The sequence below is a fragment of the Nilaparvata lugens genome, chromosome 2 (genome assembly GCF_014356525.2).
Source record: "Nilaparvata lugens isolate BPH chromosome 2, ASM1435652v1, whole genome shotgun sequence".
Lineage (NCBI taxonomy): Eukaryota > Metazoa > Arthropoda > Insecta > Hemiptera > Delphacidae > Nilaparvata > Nilaparvata lugens.
In genome coordinates, this window is record NC_052505.1 from 96,017,003 (window position 1) to 96,036,231 (window position 19,229).

Consider the following 19,229-nt stretch of genomic DNA (forward strand, 5'->3'; position numbering starts at 1 on the left):
AAATGACAGTCTCCAACTTCGGACTTTATCGCATACCGCACCTGATCCATACATGAGCTATCAATCATTTCATTATCGGATGGACCGTGTTTTAGGATGGACACGTAAAGCCGTCGGTCCCGGCTGCCTAAAAAGTAGTCGTTAGGTCATGTCAGAGGCCCTGAAATTGATCAGGTGCGACCTGAAAACTCTGACACCAGACCTGAGCCAGCCAGGTCACTCGATATTATTATTATTTTATTATCTTGATTCAGCTCGTTATCTGGCTCACCCATCTTCTGCGCTGTATTGCCCTCACTCGTACCCCAATGCGTGGGCGTCAGTTTTATCACAAATCTAGGTTTCACTAACCTTGATACGGATTTCCTGGATGTTCCTTCCAGCCGGCTAGCTTCAAAAGGTGTTTGGTCGTGGCCAGGAGGTGAGGGTTAAATAACAGTCTGGTTTTTTCTCCGACGCACACGATTCTTGTTGCCCGGTTGAAAAATGCACGGACGGGCGCTCATATTTCTTCCCCCGAGAAGACGTTTTAATAGGGGTTGGGGTAAGCGGCCGAAAAGTGCCACTGCTTAACAGCCGAGGCGCTCCCCTGCCAAAGGGTGTAAGAGATTTCCTTCATGAATTGGGAAAGGCTGGAAAACGCCACTCCTTCACAGCCGAGGTTGTTCCCCTGCCTAAGGGTATAGGGTATTTTGGTATGAGGGTGTGGGGTTAAGGTGTATGAAGAAAGGTAAATTTTGACACAGGGTGGTGGGTTTAGGGAAAACAGACGTATGTTCACCCTAAAGTACTCCAAGTCCCGAAACGTGCCACTTAACAGTAATCGTGGGGGCTTTGACCACCCTTCGTGCACTAGGGTCGAGAAGGGGTTCTGGACCGTCTGCTGTACCGTCGCGTCCGCCACGAGCGTCGCGAACCCTATCGACTCGAAGTCCGAAAGCTATCCTTTTCGTCGGGGAAGGATCAGCTCTAACTAGCAATTCTACGAGGAATTAAACCGGCTGATCTCCAGGATTGGATATCAGCCACCAGCCCGAACACGAGTTTAGAGTTACAACAGAGCCTCCTATCACGAGAGCTCAAATTCAACTAACTCACTCCATTTCCGATGATCTCTTTCCAGCTGTTATCTCAAAGAAAGGGGAAAGAGTGGGGATGCGTATCATAAACACTCCTTCGTTTCAGATCAAACTCCGAGATTGCCATGCGTTTTGACTCTCTCTCCTCCGTCAAAAAACAGTTTGTGACAAAATTATGAATGACACCCAGACTTTTCATTCAATTTTCCCCCATTAATTCATTTTGTATGAATCAACTTTTTCATTCATTCGTTTTGTGTGTTGAATGTTGCAGTTGAACATACCGCTGAACTTGCCTGGCATGGAGGGTGAGAAGGAGAAGGGTGAAGCGGCTGCAGCAGCTGAGTGTCGCACGCATGAAAACGATGCGGTTCCGCTGAGAGTGCACGACTGCTCACTAGATGTCACCGTGGTGTCCGACTCGAAGGGCATTCTCTGCATTTGTCATCATTACTTGTATCAGGTCAGTCCATTTACCGGGCTCACACATACCGATTTTCGTACGGCATTCAGGTGGGTTCATTTACAGTTTTTACACCTGCCGATTGCCGTACGACACTCAGGTGGGCCCATTTACAGTTTTCACACCTAACGATTGTCGGACGGCATTCAGGTGGGTTTATTTACAGTTTTCACACCTGCCGATTGTCGTACGGCATTCAGGTGGGTCCATTTACCGTTTTCACACCTTTCGATTGTCGACATTTCAAGTGGGTCCATTCTTAGACCAGTTATAGAATAGACACGCTGGGAAGTCTAGCCTCTGAAGCCAACATCTACTGCCATATCTCCAAATCGTGACGTCATCATCGGATAGAAAACTTTCAGATTGTGTCTATTTCAGAAGGATGTAAATTATTATTCATTAAAATGGTATAAACTCCAGCTGCGCTTCCGCTGAAATAGACACAATATGCTATGAAAACAATGTAAACAAACTCTACAGAAAAGTTTTCTATCTGATGCTGACGTCACGATTTGGAGATATGGCTGTAGATGTTGGCTTCATCGACTTTCAGTATGAATATACAATAGGTCGTGTCTATTCTATAACTGGTCTAAGGGTCCATTTACAGTTTTCACATCTACCGACTGTCGTACGACATTCTGGTGGGTTCATTTACAGTTTTCACACCTACCGATTGTCGTGCGACACTCAGTAATTATTGTCCTTTGATTGGCCGATTCTCACCATCAAATGTTAATCGATAAGTGTGAAAACGGCCAATCTCTACAAGAAACCTACTATCGTCAAGTATATATTGAGTGATTAAACATTGAATCTCTCTTCAACATCTTTAATTTATTCCATTTCGTAGATTGTCGTGTTAATGGAATGGATAGTGTCAAAGTGAAAATATGGCATAAGAATATATCCCATGGTAGTATAGGGCACCCATGTTCCAAATTTCACTGTTTTCTCAGCCGATGGTTCTAGTATTTACTTTTGGTATATATATTATATATGTGTATGGTGCGAGCAGCAATACAAGCATACAGTATAATACATTTAACAAAAATAGAACTCAAATCCAGTAAGCTATAATATTTTGTACTACGTTTGGCAAACAAGATTATTTAGCCAGAGTATGGCATCGTCAAGAGCCAAATTTAATTGTTGCAGCCCTTTATGGAATCTAGTTAGTGGGTGTGGCTCATCGTCTGTAGTACCTACCCATACTTCTTACAGAGAGGAAAGAAAGAAAGAAAGAAATATTTATTGCCAAAATCATTAAACAAACTTTACAAATGTGAAAAATATAAAAATTTTCATATACAATACATTACAAAAACTTAAAATTAAAATATTTTCCATTTAAAAATCGATTATAATATTATCATTGGCGTTACCAGCAAAACTAAGTAGTTTGAGCGATGGCAACGAGTAATCAGTCGGCTATAATTAGTGGCTTGAGATTCAGTCGAAAATAGAAAAAATATAATAAAGAAAAAAGAAACATATGGAATGTATGAAAAACTAGAAAAAAATAAAATTTCAATCCGAAAAGAAGAAGTACTAAGAGTGACATACTAAGAGAGCAGAAAAACTAGAATGAATTCATAATAATTTAAAAACTCAAAAGAAAAAGAAATGATTCATGTAATTCTTAATCTACAATTCACTGTACATATGTAATCCATTTAGTAACATAATATAATTCATTTGTAGCATATATGCAATTCCTTTTGTAAGCAAAGAGAGAATTAGAAAAAAAATCTGGTGTGGCGCACTCACACAACTTTCCTTGCTCATATTTGAAACTGCGATCAGACTTCTGTATATGTGTATATAAAATCGTTTTCGCCCCACTTTGATGTAATGAGCTGGTTTTCGTGCGTCATATGGAGGCCGAAAATGACTGTTTTCTGACCAGGCCGGTAAAAGTTTTACGGCCCTAGGGCTGTAAAATAACCTTGAAGTCAGCTGATTCTGATTTGATGTGAACGTGTTTACAAAATGGTTTATGAAACGGAATCAGTTTATGCTTCTAGAGTTGAATAAGTATTCTGCAATAAGATAATATCATTTATTTGGATGAATAGATTTATAATATAAATTATTCAAATTCGATTTTCAGAGTAGGATAGAACTTCTAACCTAAACTTCGGAAGTCAACGACAACAAGCATTGTTGACGTTGACATTCAGATGGCCAAATTTCAGTGCTAAAACAGCTGATCAAAAAATTTTTCATTATTTGTGTTTATTATTCAAAAATCAAAACATTTATAATAAAATCATCTTATTGTCAATTGGAAGAATAAGAAGTATAAACTCAACCTCTTACATAATTGAACATAATCTTTTAGGTTATTTAGACAAATCAGAATAAAAAATAAAATACTTGGACAATTTCCTGATATTCAGATTATCTCAGATTGCTAGAGCTATGACCTTCCTTTGCTTTCGGAAGTGCCTAATAAACAATAAATTATTCTCATATTTATATTGTTTATTTTTCTGTGTGGCGAAAAATAACGTTCTCACCATGGGCAAAAATGTGTTTCTGGCTCTCAATCTTTTCTAGTCCTCGGCCTACGGCCTCGGACTTGAAAACCGATTTCGAGCCAGAAAAGTCTCATTTTCGGCCCTAGGTGCGAAATATACTATTTCAAAGTACTTTTTCTTTGTGTGAATAATTGTGAAATTCGATGATTTTTTTAGTCGTCATTTTTTCAAAGTCGTCAAAACAGCTGTTCTACAGATGAAATATCTCGACTATGTGTTCTTTTTATGAGCTGCGCTACCTACCTACCTCATGCACGAGAAGGAGGTTACTAAGTCCATTTCCCAAGGATGGGGTGGACCCCCCATTGGTTTCCCAGAAAGGAGACTCATGCCAGTTGATAGAGCTGATAAATAACTATAAAGGGTATGAATTTGAAAGAAATCGGTCAAGTTATTTTTGAGAAAATAATGAAAAACATGGTTTTTTAGTAATTATCCGTCATTTTTCTCGAGAATATTACGGAGCTCCTGCAATTTTCCCAGGAAAAAACTCATGTCATTTGATAGGGCTTATGAATAGCTATCCATGGTTCAAATTTGAAGAAAATCGTTAAAGCCGTTCTAGAGAAAACCGTGAAAAACATGGTTTTTTAGTCATTATCCGCCATTTTTCTCAAGAATATTACGGAGCTCATGGAATTTTCCCAGAAATGAGACTCATGCCAGTTGATAGGGCTTATAAATAGCTATCCATGGTATAAATTTGTCGAAAATCGTTAGAGCCGTTTTCGAGAAAAACATGAAAAACATGGTTTTTTAGTAATTATCCGCCATTTTTTCCGCCATCTTGAATTGGATTTTATTGAATTTCTTATTGTCGGATCCTCATGGTATAAGGACCTTAAGTTTGAAATTTCAAGTCAATCGGTTAATTAGAAATGGAGTTATCGTGTTCACAGACATACACACATACACACACACACACACACATACACACACACATACACACACACAGACCTACACCCAAAAATCATTTTTTTGGACTCAGGGGACCTTGAAACGTATAGAAAACATGAAATTAGGGTACCTTAATTTTTTTTGGAAAGCAATACTTTCCTTACCTATGGTAATAGGGCAAGGAAAGTAACAATACAATACAGTACACATGACACAAAAAATAAAACTTAAACTCAGAGAGAGAAAATTAATCTGGGAGTATAGCCCTACTAATAATAAATTCAGAGGAGAATCGGCAAAGTCCGACCTGTGCATATTTCTCTGGCATCATCTCCACTGCCCAGTCCTGAACCTATTCAGCTGTACCCAGAGGTGCTGAGGTAAATCAAAGCCATTTGCACGCAGTGTGGAATCAGTGACTATTTTTTTATTGACCGAGCGAAGTGTGGGTCTAAGATTCAAGTCGACGGTTTGTCATTTCTCTTAATGTTTAAATGTTTATATGTTGCGCATTTACGGCGAAACGCGATAATAGATTTTCATGAAATTTGACAGGTATGTTCCTTTTTTAATTGCGCGTCGACGTATATACAAGGTTTTTGGAAATTTTGCATTTCAAGGATAATATAAAAAGAAAAAGGAGCCTCCTTCATACGCCAATATTACCGTAAAAATCAGACTATAGAATTATGCATCATTAATCAGCTGACAAATGATTACACAGATGTGTGGAGAAGCCAGTCTATTGCTATATTTCCTCAAGGTCTATAGTTTCAATCAGGTACTTGTGGATGAGAATACTGCGTGAGGTCTACTGTTCACAGAACTACTAGATTATTTCTCACTGATGACAAATGGCAGACTGCTGACCACTGTCGGTTGACTTTTGGTGAAACTATGTGATGCTGGTAGTCTCTCATAATGTGGCGTGCTTACACTCTACAGTAATAATAGACAGTAGTTGACAGTAATTATTGGTATCTTCTTATGCTCTACTTTCTCTATAGTATTGTCTTATGTTTGTATGTTTGATTATTGTTTTAATTTGTAGTTTTTGGTTGTTTTTCAGCCAGTAAAGCCGCCGACAAGTGAAGTAATGGATGAAAGCAATACGGTTCACTTTGCCTACTCGGTTACACTGCTGCATCACGGCCATGTTATACATTGCAACATCCCCGGCATACCGTTCTCACAGGCAACCACCCTCCGACCCACCTTCACCATGTATAACGGTCAGTAACTGTAGCTTTTTGCTCTATATTTTTGTATTTACTCATAAAATTCATACGCGTAACGCAGGTAAGGTCGGAGCATTTCACAACGTGTATCCTCTTTCTTTCAATGTTACTTCTTTTGAACTCGGTCTGACCTGTTGAATGAGCCCATAGCTGAGATTGACGTTAAAAGGAGTTAGCTCAAATCAAATCAAAATTTTTATTCACAATTCAGACAGTTGAGGGTCCTGCCAAACCCAAAGGTTTTTCGGCGGGTACCCAGTTACAGGAAAAAATGAGTTACAAAAGATAAGTAAACTTAGACAAAATAAATATTACACTTCAAAGATTTTAAGTAAAAAATGAAAGAAAACTGATACAAAATGCAAAAATAAAATAAGAAATATACATCAGATTTTGATACAGAATTACGGTAATGAAAAAAGGGAAAAATGAAAATTAATTAGAAAGGAATGAAATAATAAGGGAAAAATTGTTTTACACAAGTAATAGTAAAACAAAAAGTTAATTACTCCTAATTAACTTTGGGTTGCTATCCTTGTCTGGCATTTGACAAAGCTGATAGCTCATCCTTTTCCAACTCCGCACCTTTGCCAAATCGCTCATAGGCTATAAAGAAATGAAATAAATTACCATTATATTTTATGGCATTCATGAATATTCATTAATAAATCATAAGACGAAAATTTCCGTGAATGAAATAAATTTGAGGTGGAATTTAATCAATCTATGATCGATCAACTTTTAGAAAAGTAGCTCTAGCTATTGGTTTAGAATTGATCATTATTAACAAGAAATATCGGGACACCAAGCTTCGCTCGTTATTTTTATTTATTGATAAACAGGGCCCTGTTTCATAAAACTTATAAGTCACGTAATACAGTAGAATCACCATTCAAATTACATGCTCAATATAGCCGATAAAATCAGCTGTTCCTCTATTAAAGGACTTCCAAGTTTTTATGAAATAGTGGCCAGAATACAAATTCTCTAAAATGATCGTGATTATATTCTACAGCTGGCTGTACGTCAGCTTATGAATTTCGGGGATGCGATATTTTGATTTTCACATACTCACTCGCTCACTCACTTTTTACTATCCACAGCTGTTTCAGCCAAGGATGAATATTATCCTTTTAAGGTTGTGCATTCAATAATTTTTTTTCATTTTTTTTTTTTCTAATCTATTGGACAGGCTCTTAGGACATAATCTATGCAATTGAAATATTTTTATCAGCTTCTGTTAGCTAAGAATAGGGCTTCAAAAGTCACTTTTTGAGACAGATGGTACACATACCCTACAAAAACTACTGGTCAGAAAAATTTGAGAAAAATATGCAAGTCTCCTCTTCAATATAGCAAAATTTACGTCAACTTTGTTTTTGAAAATCTGAAAAAAATAACATTTTATGCATTTCAAACTCCTATTTCACATTCAATGTTCGTTCTATAGACTTCAAATTCATAGCAACTTGTAGCGCTGTTCTTGATGAATAAAGTTGATGCTTAAACTTCTTTTATAGACACAATAATAGCCGCTGGTATGTGTACCTTTAAAGTACGGTTTTACGCCTGCTATGCTCGGGCAGCAAGTGAATAGTACAGCTGGAGCGATCTAGCGGAATTAGTTTGTCCCTAGAGCTGAGCGCTCGACGTTAATGTCTTTCAGCGAGTTTTCCCTAGGATGAGACCTAGTGCAATCGAATTTTTATATCATAAACGTACTATTTTCCAAATTTCGTGAAAATCGTTAGAGCCGTTTTCGAGATCCTTTGAACATAAATATATACCCATATAACCATATAACCTCAGTAACCAGATAACTACATAACCATTTAAATATACAGAAATTGCTCGCTTAATATAATAGGATTACGGTAATAATTAATATTTTATCAGATATACGGGGATGACTTGAATCTACAGTCTTATAGAAGACGGTGGAAAAAAACGTGGCATCTATGCCATCTTATCATTTCCACTGACTATAACTTGAACCTCACTATATTATAATTCAACTTAACTTGCTTCCAACTCGGGCTGACCAGTTGAATGACCAGGTTAGGCAACTTTGTCATTCTCTCTGTCACATTCAACCAATAGCAAACGCACACATCTCAGCAACAGACAGACGGAGAAAACAATCGAACGTCTGCATGCAGACGTGAGCAGAAATATGCAGACAGACGGACGTGTGCGTTGCATTATTCGTACCTGAGGAGGGAATTTTCCTCCGTCTGTCGCTGTGTGTGCTTGTCTTGATAATGGATGTGATATTCAGGCCCGGTTGCACAAAAGTCTGTTAAATTTTAATCATGATTGAATGCCACGTAAACCAATCAGAGAAGGACTTTTCGAAAAGAAGGCTTCTCTGATTGGTTCCCGTGGCATTCAATCATGGTTAAAAATTAACAAGCTCTTGTGCAACCAGGTGTCAGTGTTGTATTCAAATTAATAGGCCCGGTTGTTCAAAAGCCTGTTAAATTTTAATCATCTATAATGTAATAAAGTAAAGAACTGGCTTATACACGTACGGGGTAGGAAATTCACGAATGACGCATCATCACGTCTGAACTACTGGACTGATTAACTTGAAATGTTGCATATAGATTCTTAATTTACCAAGGATGGTTATAGGCCTATATTCAATTCTTCAAGATTTTATCACGTCAAGTTTCAAGTTTGTCAAGTTTTTAATTGCACCTTCGCGGAGAACGGGTTACCTGCTAGTGATTAAATAAAAAGAGAGCCAATCAGAGAAGCCTTCTTCTCAGAAAAACCTTCTCTGATTGGTCCACGTGGAATTTGATCACGATTAAAAACTCAACAGGCGTTTGTGCAACCGGCACTCACTCAAAGTTTTATTCAAGATCAAATCAGTGTTTATTCAAATTTATAATCTGTAAACTATTTGCAGACCAACACCTGCTAGTGTACTGCGCAGATGTGTTCATCCACATGTTGGACGTCGGCCAAAAGCACGAGCCTTGCTGCCACATTCTGCTCGGCAGCCATTTCGAGGAGGCCGCGGCCGAGGTGTCGTCGCGCCTCGTCACTCTGTGGCATCCGCACTTGGACTCCGATCAGCTGTTGCTCAACCTCACCTCGCTCGACGTCATCAAACTCAAGGTCACCCATCGGCAATTGGTCGACGCCTACAAACTGGTCGACGCGCCCATCGAGAACAGACTGGCCATCTTGCACTATTTCCTCATTCACGCCGCTGAACCCGACATTGTGGCTCAGGTCAGTTCTGCTTTCACATAATTGATAGTTTATAATCTATAATACAGGGTAAGCATAAATTATTGAACACATTTCATAAATGAATAAAAAATAACCAATTGTAGTAGTGCGCCTATATTTGTGGCAAACATTTGTGGAGGGCAAAGTTAGTAGACAGAAGGTTGGTCACTCATCTATTGAATTTAAGTTGACATGCAATTGGAGTGGGGGAACTGCAGCCGTGACGTAGGCTGTAGTACAAAGTAGGCAGAATATCGCATTCTTGGAAATCATACGGTGACGTATAGTCAAATTATAATAACACAAACATTTTCTGACATGCAAGCTTTCTGTTTCTGCTTTACAATAATTATCAAAACATTTAAGTAATACAAGCATTTTGCCATTTAAAAGCAAAAACCCCACCTCCTAACCTACCCTTTCAAACCCTTAAGATATCTTCATCTTCTAGGTCGTGTTTATATTTTGTAGTTTGGCTATAAATCAGCTTGTGAATTTCGGGGATAAGATATTTCGATTTTCGTAGAACATGTGCTCGACACCAGCATGTGTTCAGTGCATTTATATGAATGCAATTGAACGGATTTATCGGGATCGGTTTATTGCAATGCATTGGTTTATCAAGATTGTTTTATGGATTAATATGAAATTATCCTATACTATTAAACGAGCAATCTCTGTTTATATGTTTTGATGTTTAGATGTTTATATGTTTGTATTTCACCGGATCTCGAAAACGGCTCTAACGATTCTCATGAAATTCAGAACATAGTAGGTTTATAATATAAAGATTCGATTGCACTAGGTCTCATCCCTGGAAAAACTCTCTGAAGGACATTAAAAGGATAATTCATCCTTGGAAGAACAGATTTCGTCGTCTGTCGATAACAGAAGATGCGTGTGCCTGTGTGGGAGATCAGCTGTGTAATCATTCAAACAGCTTACCGTATTTATAGACTCTATCAAAATAATCTGATTTGTTGACATGACATTGTTTATCACTCTAAATTACAGTATATCATAATATTCAAAGTTAATTATTATTTTACAGTTTTAAGTGATTAGTGAGTTATTTTGTTATTCAATTTGGTTTGTAAACAATCTAAATTAGAAATTTTCTGCTTTAAAATATTTTGACTGAAAATTGGACCTGAATTCAAGTGTATCAAACATAACCTACTTTTTGGACCATTTTTAGAATCGATGATTCATTCGCTATAAGTAAGGATAATTTTAAAGTTCTAGGTCATGCTTGAGGGGATTAAACGACGATGTATTTGAAGATTCAGTGAATAAACTGTATGCTCAGTGTGGTTACTCTATCACTTTTTACTACACGTGACGTCACACTGGCGTTCCCCCTACCACTTCGAATCTTACACCTGTGAGTGATCAACCTTCTGTCTACTAACGTTGGGTGTAGGGGGTGACAGAGCGTTAGAATTGAATTGAATCTATTTGTTTCCAACAAAATACAAGCATACAATGTACATTTATACACAGTATACAAAATAGAATAAGTATAAGTTCGCAATTATTGAAACTACGCTCACATGAACCTTCAGGTTTGTTTGTGAGTCGTGTGTTCGAATATTATTATTAAACAATTGAAAATAAATAAATAAAAGAAGGAGATCAAACTCCAACATAGATAAAACTATTGAAGGTTGATTGAAAACTATGTGCTTTCCGCGGTTTCACGAAAACAAATCATCGCTTATTACTGTACAAAGACGTTTTTGAGTAAAGTATTGCAATGGAAAATAAGGTGTATGCAACGAAGTTATGTAATATTTATGAACTAAAACGAAGAATTGAAGCCGTAATTCAGGACATCACTCCAGATCGACAATGTATGGCATGGCGTGAAATTGAATATCGTCTAGATATTTTATGTGCAACAAAAGGTGCCTCACGAAGAAATTTGTTTAACTTTTCATGTGTTATAAATAAAATTATTTGAAATTGGCTTTTAAATAAATCAATATTCTTCTACTCTCATTCGTTATTTTTTATTCACCTATGAAAGGTGTTTAAGTTATTCTCACCCTGTACAATAAAGGAAATAACTGGCTTATAGGAAATTAACTAGTGACGCATCATCATGTCTGAACTACTGGACTGTTACCGAGGATGGTTATAGGCCTATTTTGAACTCTTCAAGATTTCAGTATGTCAAGTTTTCAGTTTGTCATGTTCTTAATTAGACCTTTGCGGAGCACGGGTTACCTGTCAGTCATTAATAAATGAATTTTATTTTCTCCAGTAAAAAAAATACGAATAAATACATAATAATCCTTATTGTCGCTTAGGGCCAAGCCTCATGAAGCGTTTTCTCAGGCGTTTTTGCACTGGCGGGGGACGCGTCGGCAAAGCAGAAAGTTCTCCGATTGTTTGATTATCAGCTGATACCCGAATGCAAACTCAATGAGCTGATAATCAGCCAATCGGAGAGCTTCATGCCCGGCCGACAGTGCAAAACCGCCTGAGAAACGCTTTATGTGGCTTGGAAGTTGATCTCTAACAAACAGAGAGTGTGGTACACCTTCTTGTAAGTTCATTGGCAGCTTGTACAGGTAACTTGGACTGTGTGAACACCTACTTGAACAGTTTATAGTTTCAAGTAAGTGTCCATACTGTTCAAGTTACATGTTCCCGTCAACCTACCTCAAGTAACTTGAATAGATTACAGTTATCCACACGGTTCAAGTAGAGTTCACTTCCACAGGGTTTGAAGCACAGGCGTCACACATTTTGATGATGTACTTTTGTATGAATCAATAAAGAATAAAGACGAATAATGCAATGGTATTAACGGTATATGTATGGTTGAAGTTACATGTTTCCGGTTACCTGCCTCAAGTTACTTAAACTGGAAACGTGAAAACCATCGATTCTAGCTGGACCGAATTCAATCGGTTTGTAACGAAATAATGGGCCATATGAATAAAGTTGAGCATTTGCTTATACTTCTAAAATATGGGGCATTGCTTCATTATCTATGAATAAACGTGAGCAAAACCTTTTCATGCTCATCAAAAAAATAGTTTGAGCATTTGCTCAAAAGTAAAAGCTTTTGCTCAAAATTGTATGAATAAACTAGAGCATTTGCTCAACTTTTGAAGCAAATGCTTCAAAAAAGGTGAGTCTAGTCTAGAGTAGCTTATCACCTTTTGCTCATAGTAAAATGGCTCAACTAATTCGTATGAGGAAGAGGAAACTGTACCAGATACGATCACAACCAATAGTTGAGAACTATAAAACTCTTTTTAGATCCAACCATGATACATATCACCATTATCCCTACAAAAGAATAAATACAAAAGATACCTGTTATAAAGATAGCCATCACAAAATAGGAAATAGGTATTTAAGAAGATGAAAGTGAAGACGATTATAAGAAGGCTATTGATATTATAAGAATATGCTGAAGATTATTATAGAGATGACATTTTTTCACGCTATTATTTCAAAATTCTAAACTCAACTAACCTTAACCTAAAACTCTATTCATAAATAGAAAACAGAGTAGACGACGCAAACACAAACGGTGCACCTTATTTGCATATTAGCGCTTCCGTGAGCTATAAAAACAAACTAAGGCTACAAAAGCGAATCAGCTGATGAAAAATCTCTAAAATAGATGAGCATTTGCTCCAGAGTTCAGGAGCATAAGGTAAGAGTAAAAGGTAAAGCTTATTCATATAAAAATGAGCAAATGCTTTTGCTCATGAGCAAAACCTTATGCTCCATGCTCTTGCTCATGAGCATTTGCTCTGGTTTTATTCATATGGGCCAATGTTTAGCGACCCTATAAATGCAAGTTTTAAAAAACTAGCCAATTTGGGTCAAAAATTGAATATTAAACGGAAAACTGCTGTAGGAATCTTCGTTTTTTAATCAAGATACAGCGTTTTTTTTGCCAGATTATACTAAAAGCAAATAAAATGCTTTTTCAAAAAATAATATTATTTAAAGGATGAATACAATTGGATTTCTCAAGTTTTCTGTCATTTAGGTTACTTAACTTCTGGGTAACTAGACATTAGCTTCTAAAATTGACAAAAATATTGTTTTATAATTAATTCTTCTTATTTTTCTATTGAGAATATTAATTTAAGTTTTTCATTTATGAATATTCGTATGATTTTTTCAAATACTTATTTTGTTTGTTTCTTGTTTTGTTTTGCAGCTCATTTTGTTACTTTTGTTCGAAAACCCATGGAAGGAGTTATATATTTAATGATGGAGAAAATATTGACGTTTCTTCAGTACAAACTAAGTAAGATTTATATCTGATATGGTGGTCTAACAAGTAGATTATCCTTAGTAGAATTTCCCATAAATTAATTGACTCTGTTGAAACCATTCTAATATTAATAAACTGATATTACCCTTTTTCCAATGTCATCTCATGTCATCAGTTTTTCAGGCTATGGTTGATATAATGCCTTCCTTATTCATGAATACTTTTTTATCAATACTATTACGATTATTCCTTATTTAACTTATTGCATGGAAATGTATACTAAAAACTTGAATTCCTAATTTATTGGCTTCCTTCAATCTTCCTTGTGTCATCTAATTTCAGGGATAATACTGATTGTAAAGTTTATTTCAGTTGTATCATTCTGTTCTTTTCTTTTAATTTGAATTAACGTTTTTCCTTTTTGAGGGTTTATGGTTTTATTGGGAAACATTTTGCATGAAACATCATTTTCTTATTATCCAGTTTTTTAAGAAGTTCGCCTATTCTGTTGAATTTAAGAATGAATTTTTGTACTTTCAAGTGTTGTTTTCTTCAATATATTATGCTTTGTTTTGAGGCAATAAATTTGATTTGAATCGTTAATCACTAATGAATGTTGATTTATGATATTATTCGAAGTGCTTTTAAGACACACTAGCGCGACTTGAATCGTACGACTACAGTCGCGGATACCAGACTTTCTCACCTTTCAACTTGACTTATTTTAAATTGTTTGTAATTATTTAAGGCTTATTTCGATCAAACTTTATAGAATGAGAAATTATACTTTTTTTACAGTCCGGGTCCTGTAGCTTTGCCTATCGACGGAGGGGCACTAGACTACAATACTACCCGTTCAAAAACATAGAACATTTTTAAAAGTGTATCTTTCCATAAGCAACAGATGCTCTTCTGTATCTTCTCAAAAGCAACGTGTTGCATCCGAAAAGATACACAAGGAGCTTCTTGAAGCTACGTCCTCTTAGCACTCTTTCCATTGCTGGTGACACGTTGCAACTCTCTCATTCATGAAGAATCTCTGTGTGTAGGGAGCTTCCTCCATCTAGGGATCTAGGGTCTCAAAAGCCTGATGTTTTTGCAAAACTGTGAATATTACCCCGCGAACCATACCTTGCCTATTTGCCGTTTCATAGTCACGGAGGCGAAGCTACAGGACGCTTACAGTACAACAAGTAGACGCTTTTTTTCGTTTATATTCTCACTATGTCACTTTAAATCCTAACCCCTATTGCAATCCTAAATTTATATTGAAAATATAGGATACTCAAGTCTCACGTCTCTTCGCGATCAGCAGTCTTTTTATTCTCATCATTCTATGATTATGAGTTTATGTAACTGATAAATAAATAATTGTCTCTAATAGAAATCCCAATTTTTTTTAGTTGCTCGAACCGATAGCAGAGCAGTCAATGGATCTGGACATAACCAGCGTGATGCAAGAGGTGCTGGTGGGAGGGGCATTCGCCACAGTCATGCGCAGTCTGCCTTCCGACGCGCATGCGCTGATCAACCTCCTGCCTTTCACCACTGTCAACGCGGCCACGCCCATTGAAGTCAAGGTTAGTGATGCTGGCGCCCACATCGGTCATAGGCTTGTGCCTCAGTGACATTATTATGTAGTGCATAAATCAATTATTATCGACCCAAATACAGACCCTATAGTGAGTTCCACGTTATAATGACAGTGGAGAAAGATAGGAGAACAGTGTGGCCGATTCGCTGCCTTGTCACTGCCTTCTATAGAAGATAGCTGATACCGGTACTGATGTAATATTACCTCATTCACACACCTATCTACTATAGGTGAGTGGGGTATAAGGCAGTGGTATCAGAGAATCGGCAACTCTGTAGTCCTATCATTTCTACTGACTTTATGATGTGAATCTAATTACTACAGTATTAGTCGGCCTGCAGAGAGATTGATTGATTGATTGAGTACTTTATTTATGTAGTTTACAATTATATACTGGCTTATACACTTATATACAATAGCTTACAATACAGCAAAATTATGGATGAATTTACAAAATATAAATTAAGAAAATAATTATTGAGCTGTATATAATATGAAAAAAACAATTTGTAATAACTATAGATAAAATAGATAATATTGTTATGCATCTACATAAATTGGCGGAGCTTTGGACATATCCAAACTAAATATTAGATTTCTACTTTGGAAAGAATATTCGAAGTATTCTTCCCACTACTTCTCTACCAAGTGCAGAGAGATTGATTGATTGATTGATTAAGTACTTTATTTATGTAGATTACAATATATACTGGCTTATACACCTATATACAATAGCTTACAATACAGCAAAATTATAGATGAATTTACAAAATATAAACTAAGAAAATAATTATTGAGCTGTATATCATACGAAAAAAAGCAATTTGTAATAACTATAGATAAAGTAGATGATATTGTTATGAATCTACATAAATTGGCGGAGCTTTGGACATATCAATGTCCATTCTTCGGAAAGAATATTCGAAGTATCCTTTCCACTAACTCTCTACCAAGAGAGAAAGAGAGAGAAAGAGAGAGAGAGAGAGAGAAGGATGACTGTCAGGTTGAAAATTGAACAGAAAAATTCACATTTCGTTTTGCAGTCTTTTATTCAGCATTGCTTTTCCTACAACATGTTTGAATTATGTAATTATAAAAACAATATTTTTCTAATATTGTATTGGAAATAGTAAGGTCTATTATACCTGTTTTTTCTCCCACTACGTATTTTTGTCATCTATACTATAATAAAGGAAAGAACTGGCTTATCACTACGTATTTTTGTCATCTATACTATAATAAAGGAAAGAACTGGCTTATTATAGTTATTATACACGTACGGGATACGGAAATTATGTTTGATGCATCATTACGTATGAACTACTGTTCCGATTAATTTGAAATTTTTCATATAGATTATTGATTTACCGAGTTTGGTTATAGGCCTATTATTCAAGGTTTTATTTTCAATTTTCTCATCCTTCTTCTATCTCTTTCCCCATACAGAGTTTATTTCTCTGCTGATTGTTGATGACTGCCGATATAACATATCGATAATGTTTTGACGTGACAACGTCTTATAAATTGGTTTGCCGGGTGACACTTCAAAAAACTGCGTTACGTTCCCACGTTATGCGCTCACAATGAGAGCGAGTGAGAGCGTTCGTTTCGGTTCACGGTCGTCTGGAAAGAGCACGAATAGGAGCAGTGGCGAGCAGCCCAAAGGCATTCACCTGGAGAGAGAGTGAAACGGAGCAATCTCCTGCGACTGCGCCACTACTTAGTGAATAGGTTATGTGAATAAGTATAAGTGAATAGGTATAAGTGTAAGTATAATAGGTATAAGTGAATAGGTTATGTTGTAGTAATCACAATGTTGTGGTAGTTTTCAATCACAAAAGTAGTATAAATCGTTTCTCAGCCAATAATAATTTGTTTAACTTGAAAAAATGAGCGCGACTTGCTATGTAAAAATTGAATCGAGCACATTTAGCCCGCCTAAGAGCGAGAGAGACAGAGTGATTTTGTTGAGGATGTGTGAAGGTAAAAATTAAATTTTGTTAATATGAAATTCAGTGCGAGATTCTTTGTATAAATTAATGTTTTAAATATAATTCTTTGTATAAATAAATGTTTTAAATTGTTACTATTACTTCATCCTTCTTCCTACTATAGGAATGAATATTCACATTAAAATTATTCTACCACTCAAAGTCGTTGTCACGTAAAGCTTTCGCCCGTATACCAACTTTACAGGCAACCATGCTATTTTTTATCCAATTTCTGCTCTTACAAATGTCTAATTCTTAACAGTCTCATCCATATATTGATTTTGAAAATATCAATAACATACAACAGAGTATAGTAGAATATTTCTGTTATAGTCAACATACTTACACCTAAAAATACGTCCACGTAGAAAACAGTGGAGTCAATTATAACGTAGCTGTTGTACTCGTAGGTACGAATGTTTGGATAGTAAAGATCATCCCTGAATTCAATTCGAATACTGCAATTCAAAGAACTACCAGAATACGGAGTAATTTTTCTTCTAAACGTGATGTCGTCAGTATATTCCCCTGATTCAACCCATGTCACCTTGTATTCGGTGAAGTTACAAGAAGGCAAACAGTCGCAAGACGTTCCAGAGCTCTCGTTACTTGCGTTATAATGTATTTTCTTCACTAAATTCAATGCGCAGGAGCTGTTGCCATCTGGACAGATGTACGTTGACTCGTTGTGTGGCATGAAAAACAGAACACATCCGCATTGCTTCAACACTTGTTTGGTGGAGCATTCTATCAAACAGTTTTGATGTGTGTAATATTCAAAGAAGTCCAGCTGTTTTTCAGATGTATTGTAGCATTCTTTAGTGGTTGAAATTTTCTTCATCAAGTCCCCATCGTCCAAAGAATACTGCAGGACCTGTTCTGCGTTGATGTATATTTTTACGTTTTTTGATTCCTTGAGACGATGCCATCTCATGAATGGATTTGGTACATCCCAAGGATTGTGAATTGTAAATATTAGATTGTTTTGGTTACTGTGATGATTGATTCTTTCAAGTATCATAGAGAATCCCAAAAATTCAACTCCCATTGAATATGGATAAGATTTGTGATTACGAATCCAATGAGCCGGTGCTCCCAACGCTAATGAAGGGAATCCGTGTATTGTATCATTGTTCAATTGAAACTCTGGCTTATAATTGAAATTGTAGTAGTTATTAATGTATGCATTTGAACGGATAAAGTTGCGCACTGTATTGTTCTTGTAAATTCTAGAAGGTGGAAAAATGTTGCATGAAAAACAGAGTCCTCTGAACGTAAACGTGCGGAAACAGATTGATCCAGAAATAATTTGGAATCGATATTGCTCAAACAAAGCATTATGTGCCACTTCTAGGCTCGAATCCGATATCGTGAATCTCTCTCCACTTTTACCCCACTTGATTTCAATGCCAAAAATGTCAGCCACTTTGAATACTGAATCAAAAATGTTATGAGAGTCGAAGTCTGGATACAAAAGTTCGAAAGTTTCTATAGCAAGTTCGGGATCATTGATTAGCTCTTCAGCACGTTGAGAGGCTACAATATGCTTCAAACCACAGATAGTTAGAGCAGGAGCAGGCAAAGAAGAGGTGAGCTGAGGGGTGGTCGCCCTCAACATTGTCATTGGCACGTTTCTCCATTGAGCCAATTTGATCCGGTAAATTGTTACTAGCGAAACAATGCAAATTGTCAGAACTAGAGACCAGAACAGGCGTTCAATCCAATGTCTGTTTCGGTCGAAGATGTACCTCATTCCGTGAATAGATGTATTGTCCAAGAAATCCTGCCAGTGACTCCTCTGTCTTCTTCGTGAAGTTCTTGGAACATTCATGATTTTAAGGGGCACTGTGATTTGAATCTTACTGGTACACTACTAAGATCAACTTCTACTGGAACACTTATTCATTTACTGATGTAACAAACGAAACT

The 19,229-nt window shown here is 36.5% G+C and overlaps 1 protein-coding gene across 1 annotated transcript in view; it reads left to right on the plus strand.

Annotated features, from left to right (window-relative positions):
• LOC111050476 (protein pigeon-like) overlaps positions 1–19,229 on the plus strand; it is a 46,029-nt gene that overhangs the window by 16,996 nt on the left and 9,804 nt on the right. The window contains exons 7-10 of the mRNA XM_039420291.1: positions 1,354–1,542; positions 6,055–6,217; positions 9,138–9,466; positions 15,119–15,295. Of these exons, the coding sequence (XP_039276225.1) occupies positions 1,354–1,542; positions 6,055–6,217; positions 9,138–9,466; positions 15,119–15,295 (858 nt within the window). The remainder of the gene's footprint in view (positions 1–1,353; positions 1,543–6,054; positions 6,218–9,137; positions 9,467–15,118; positions 15,296–19,229) is intronic.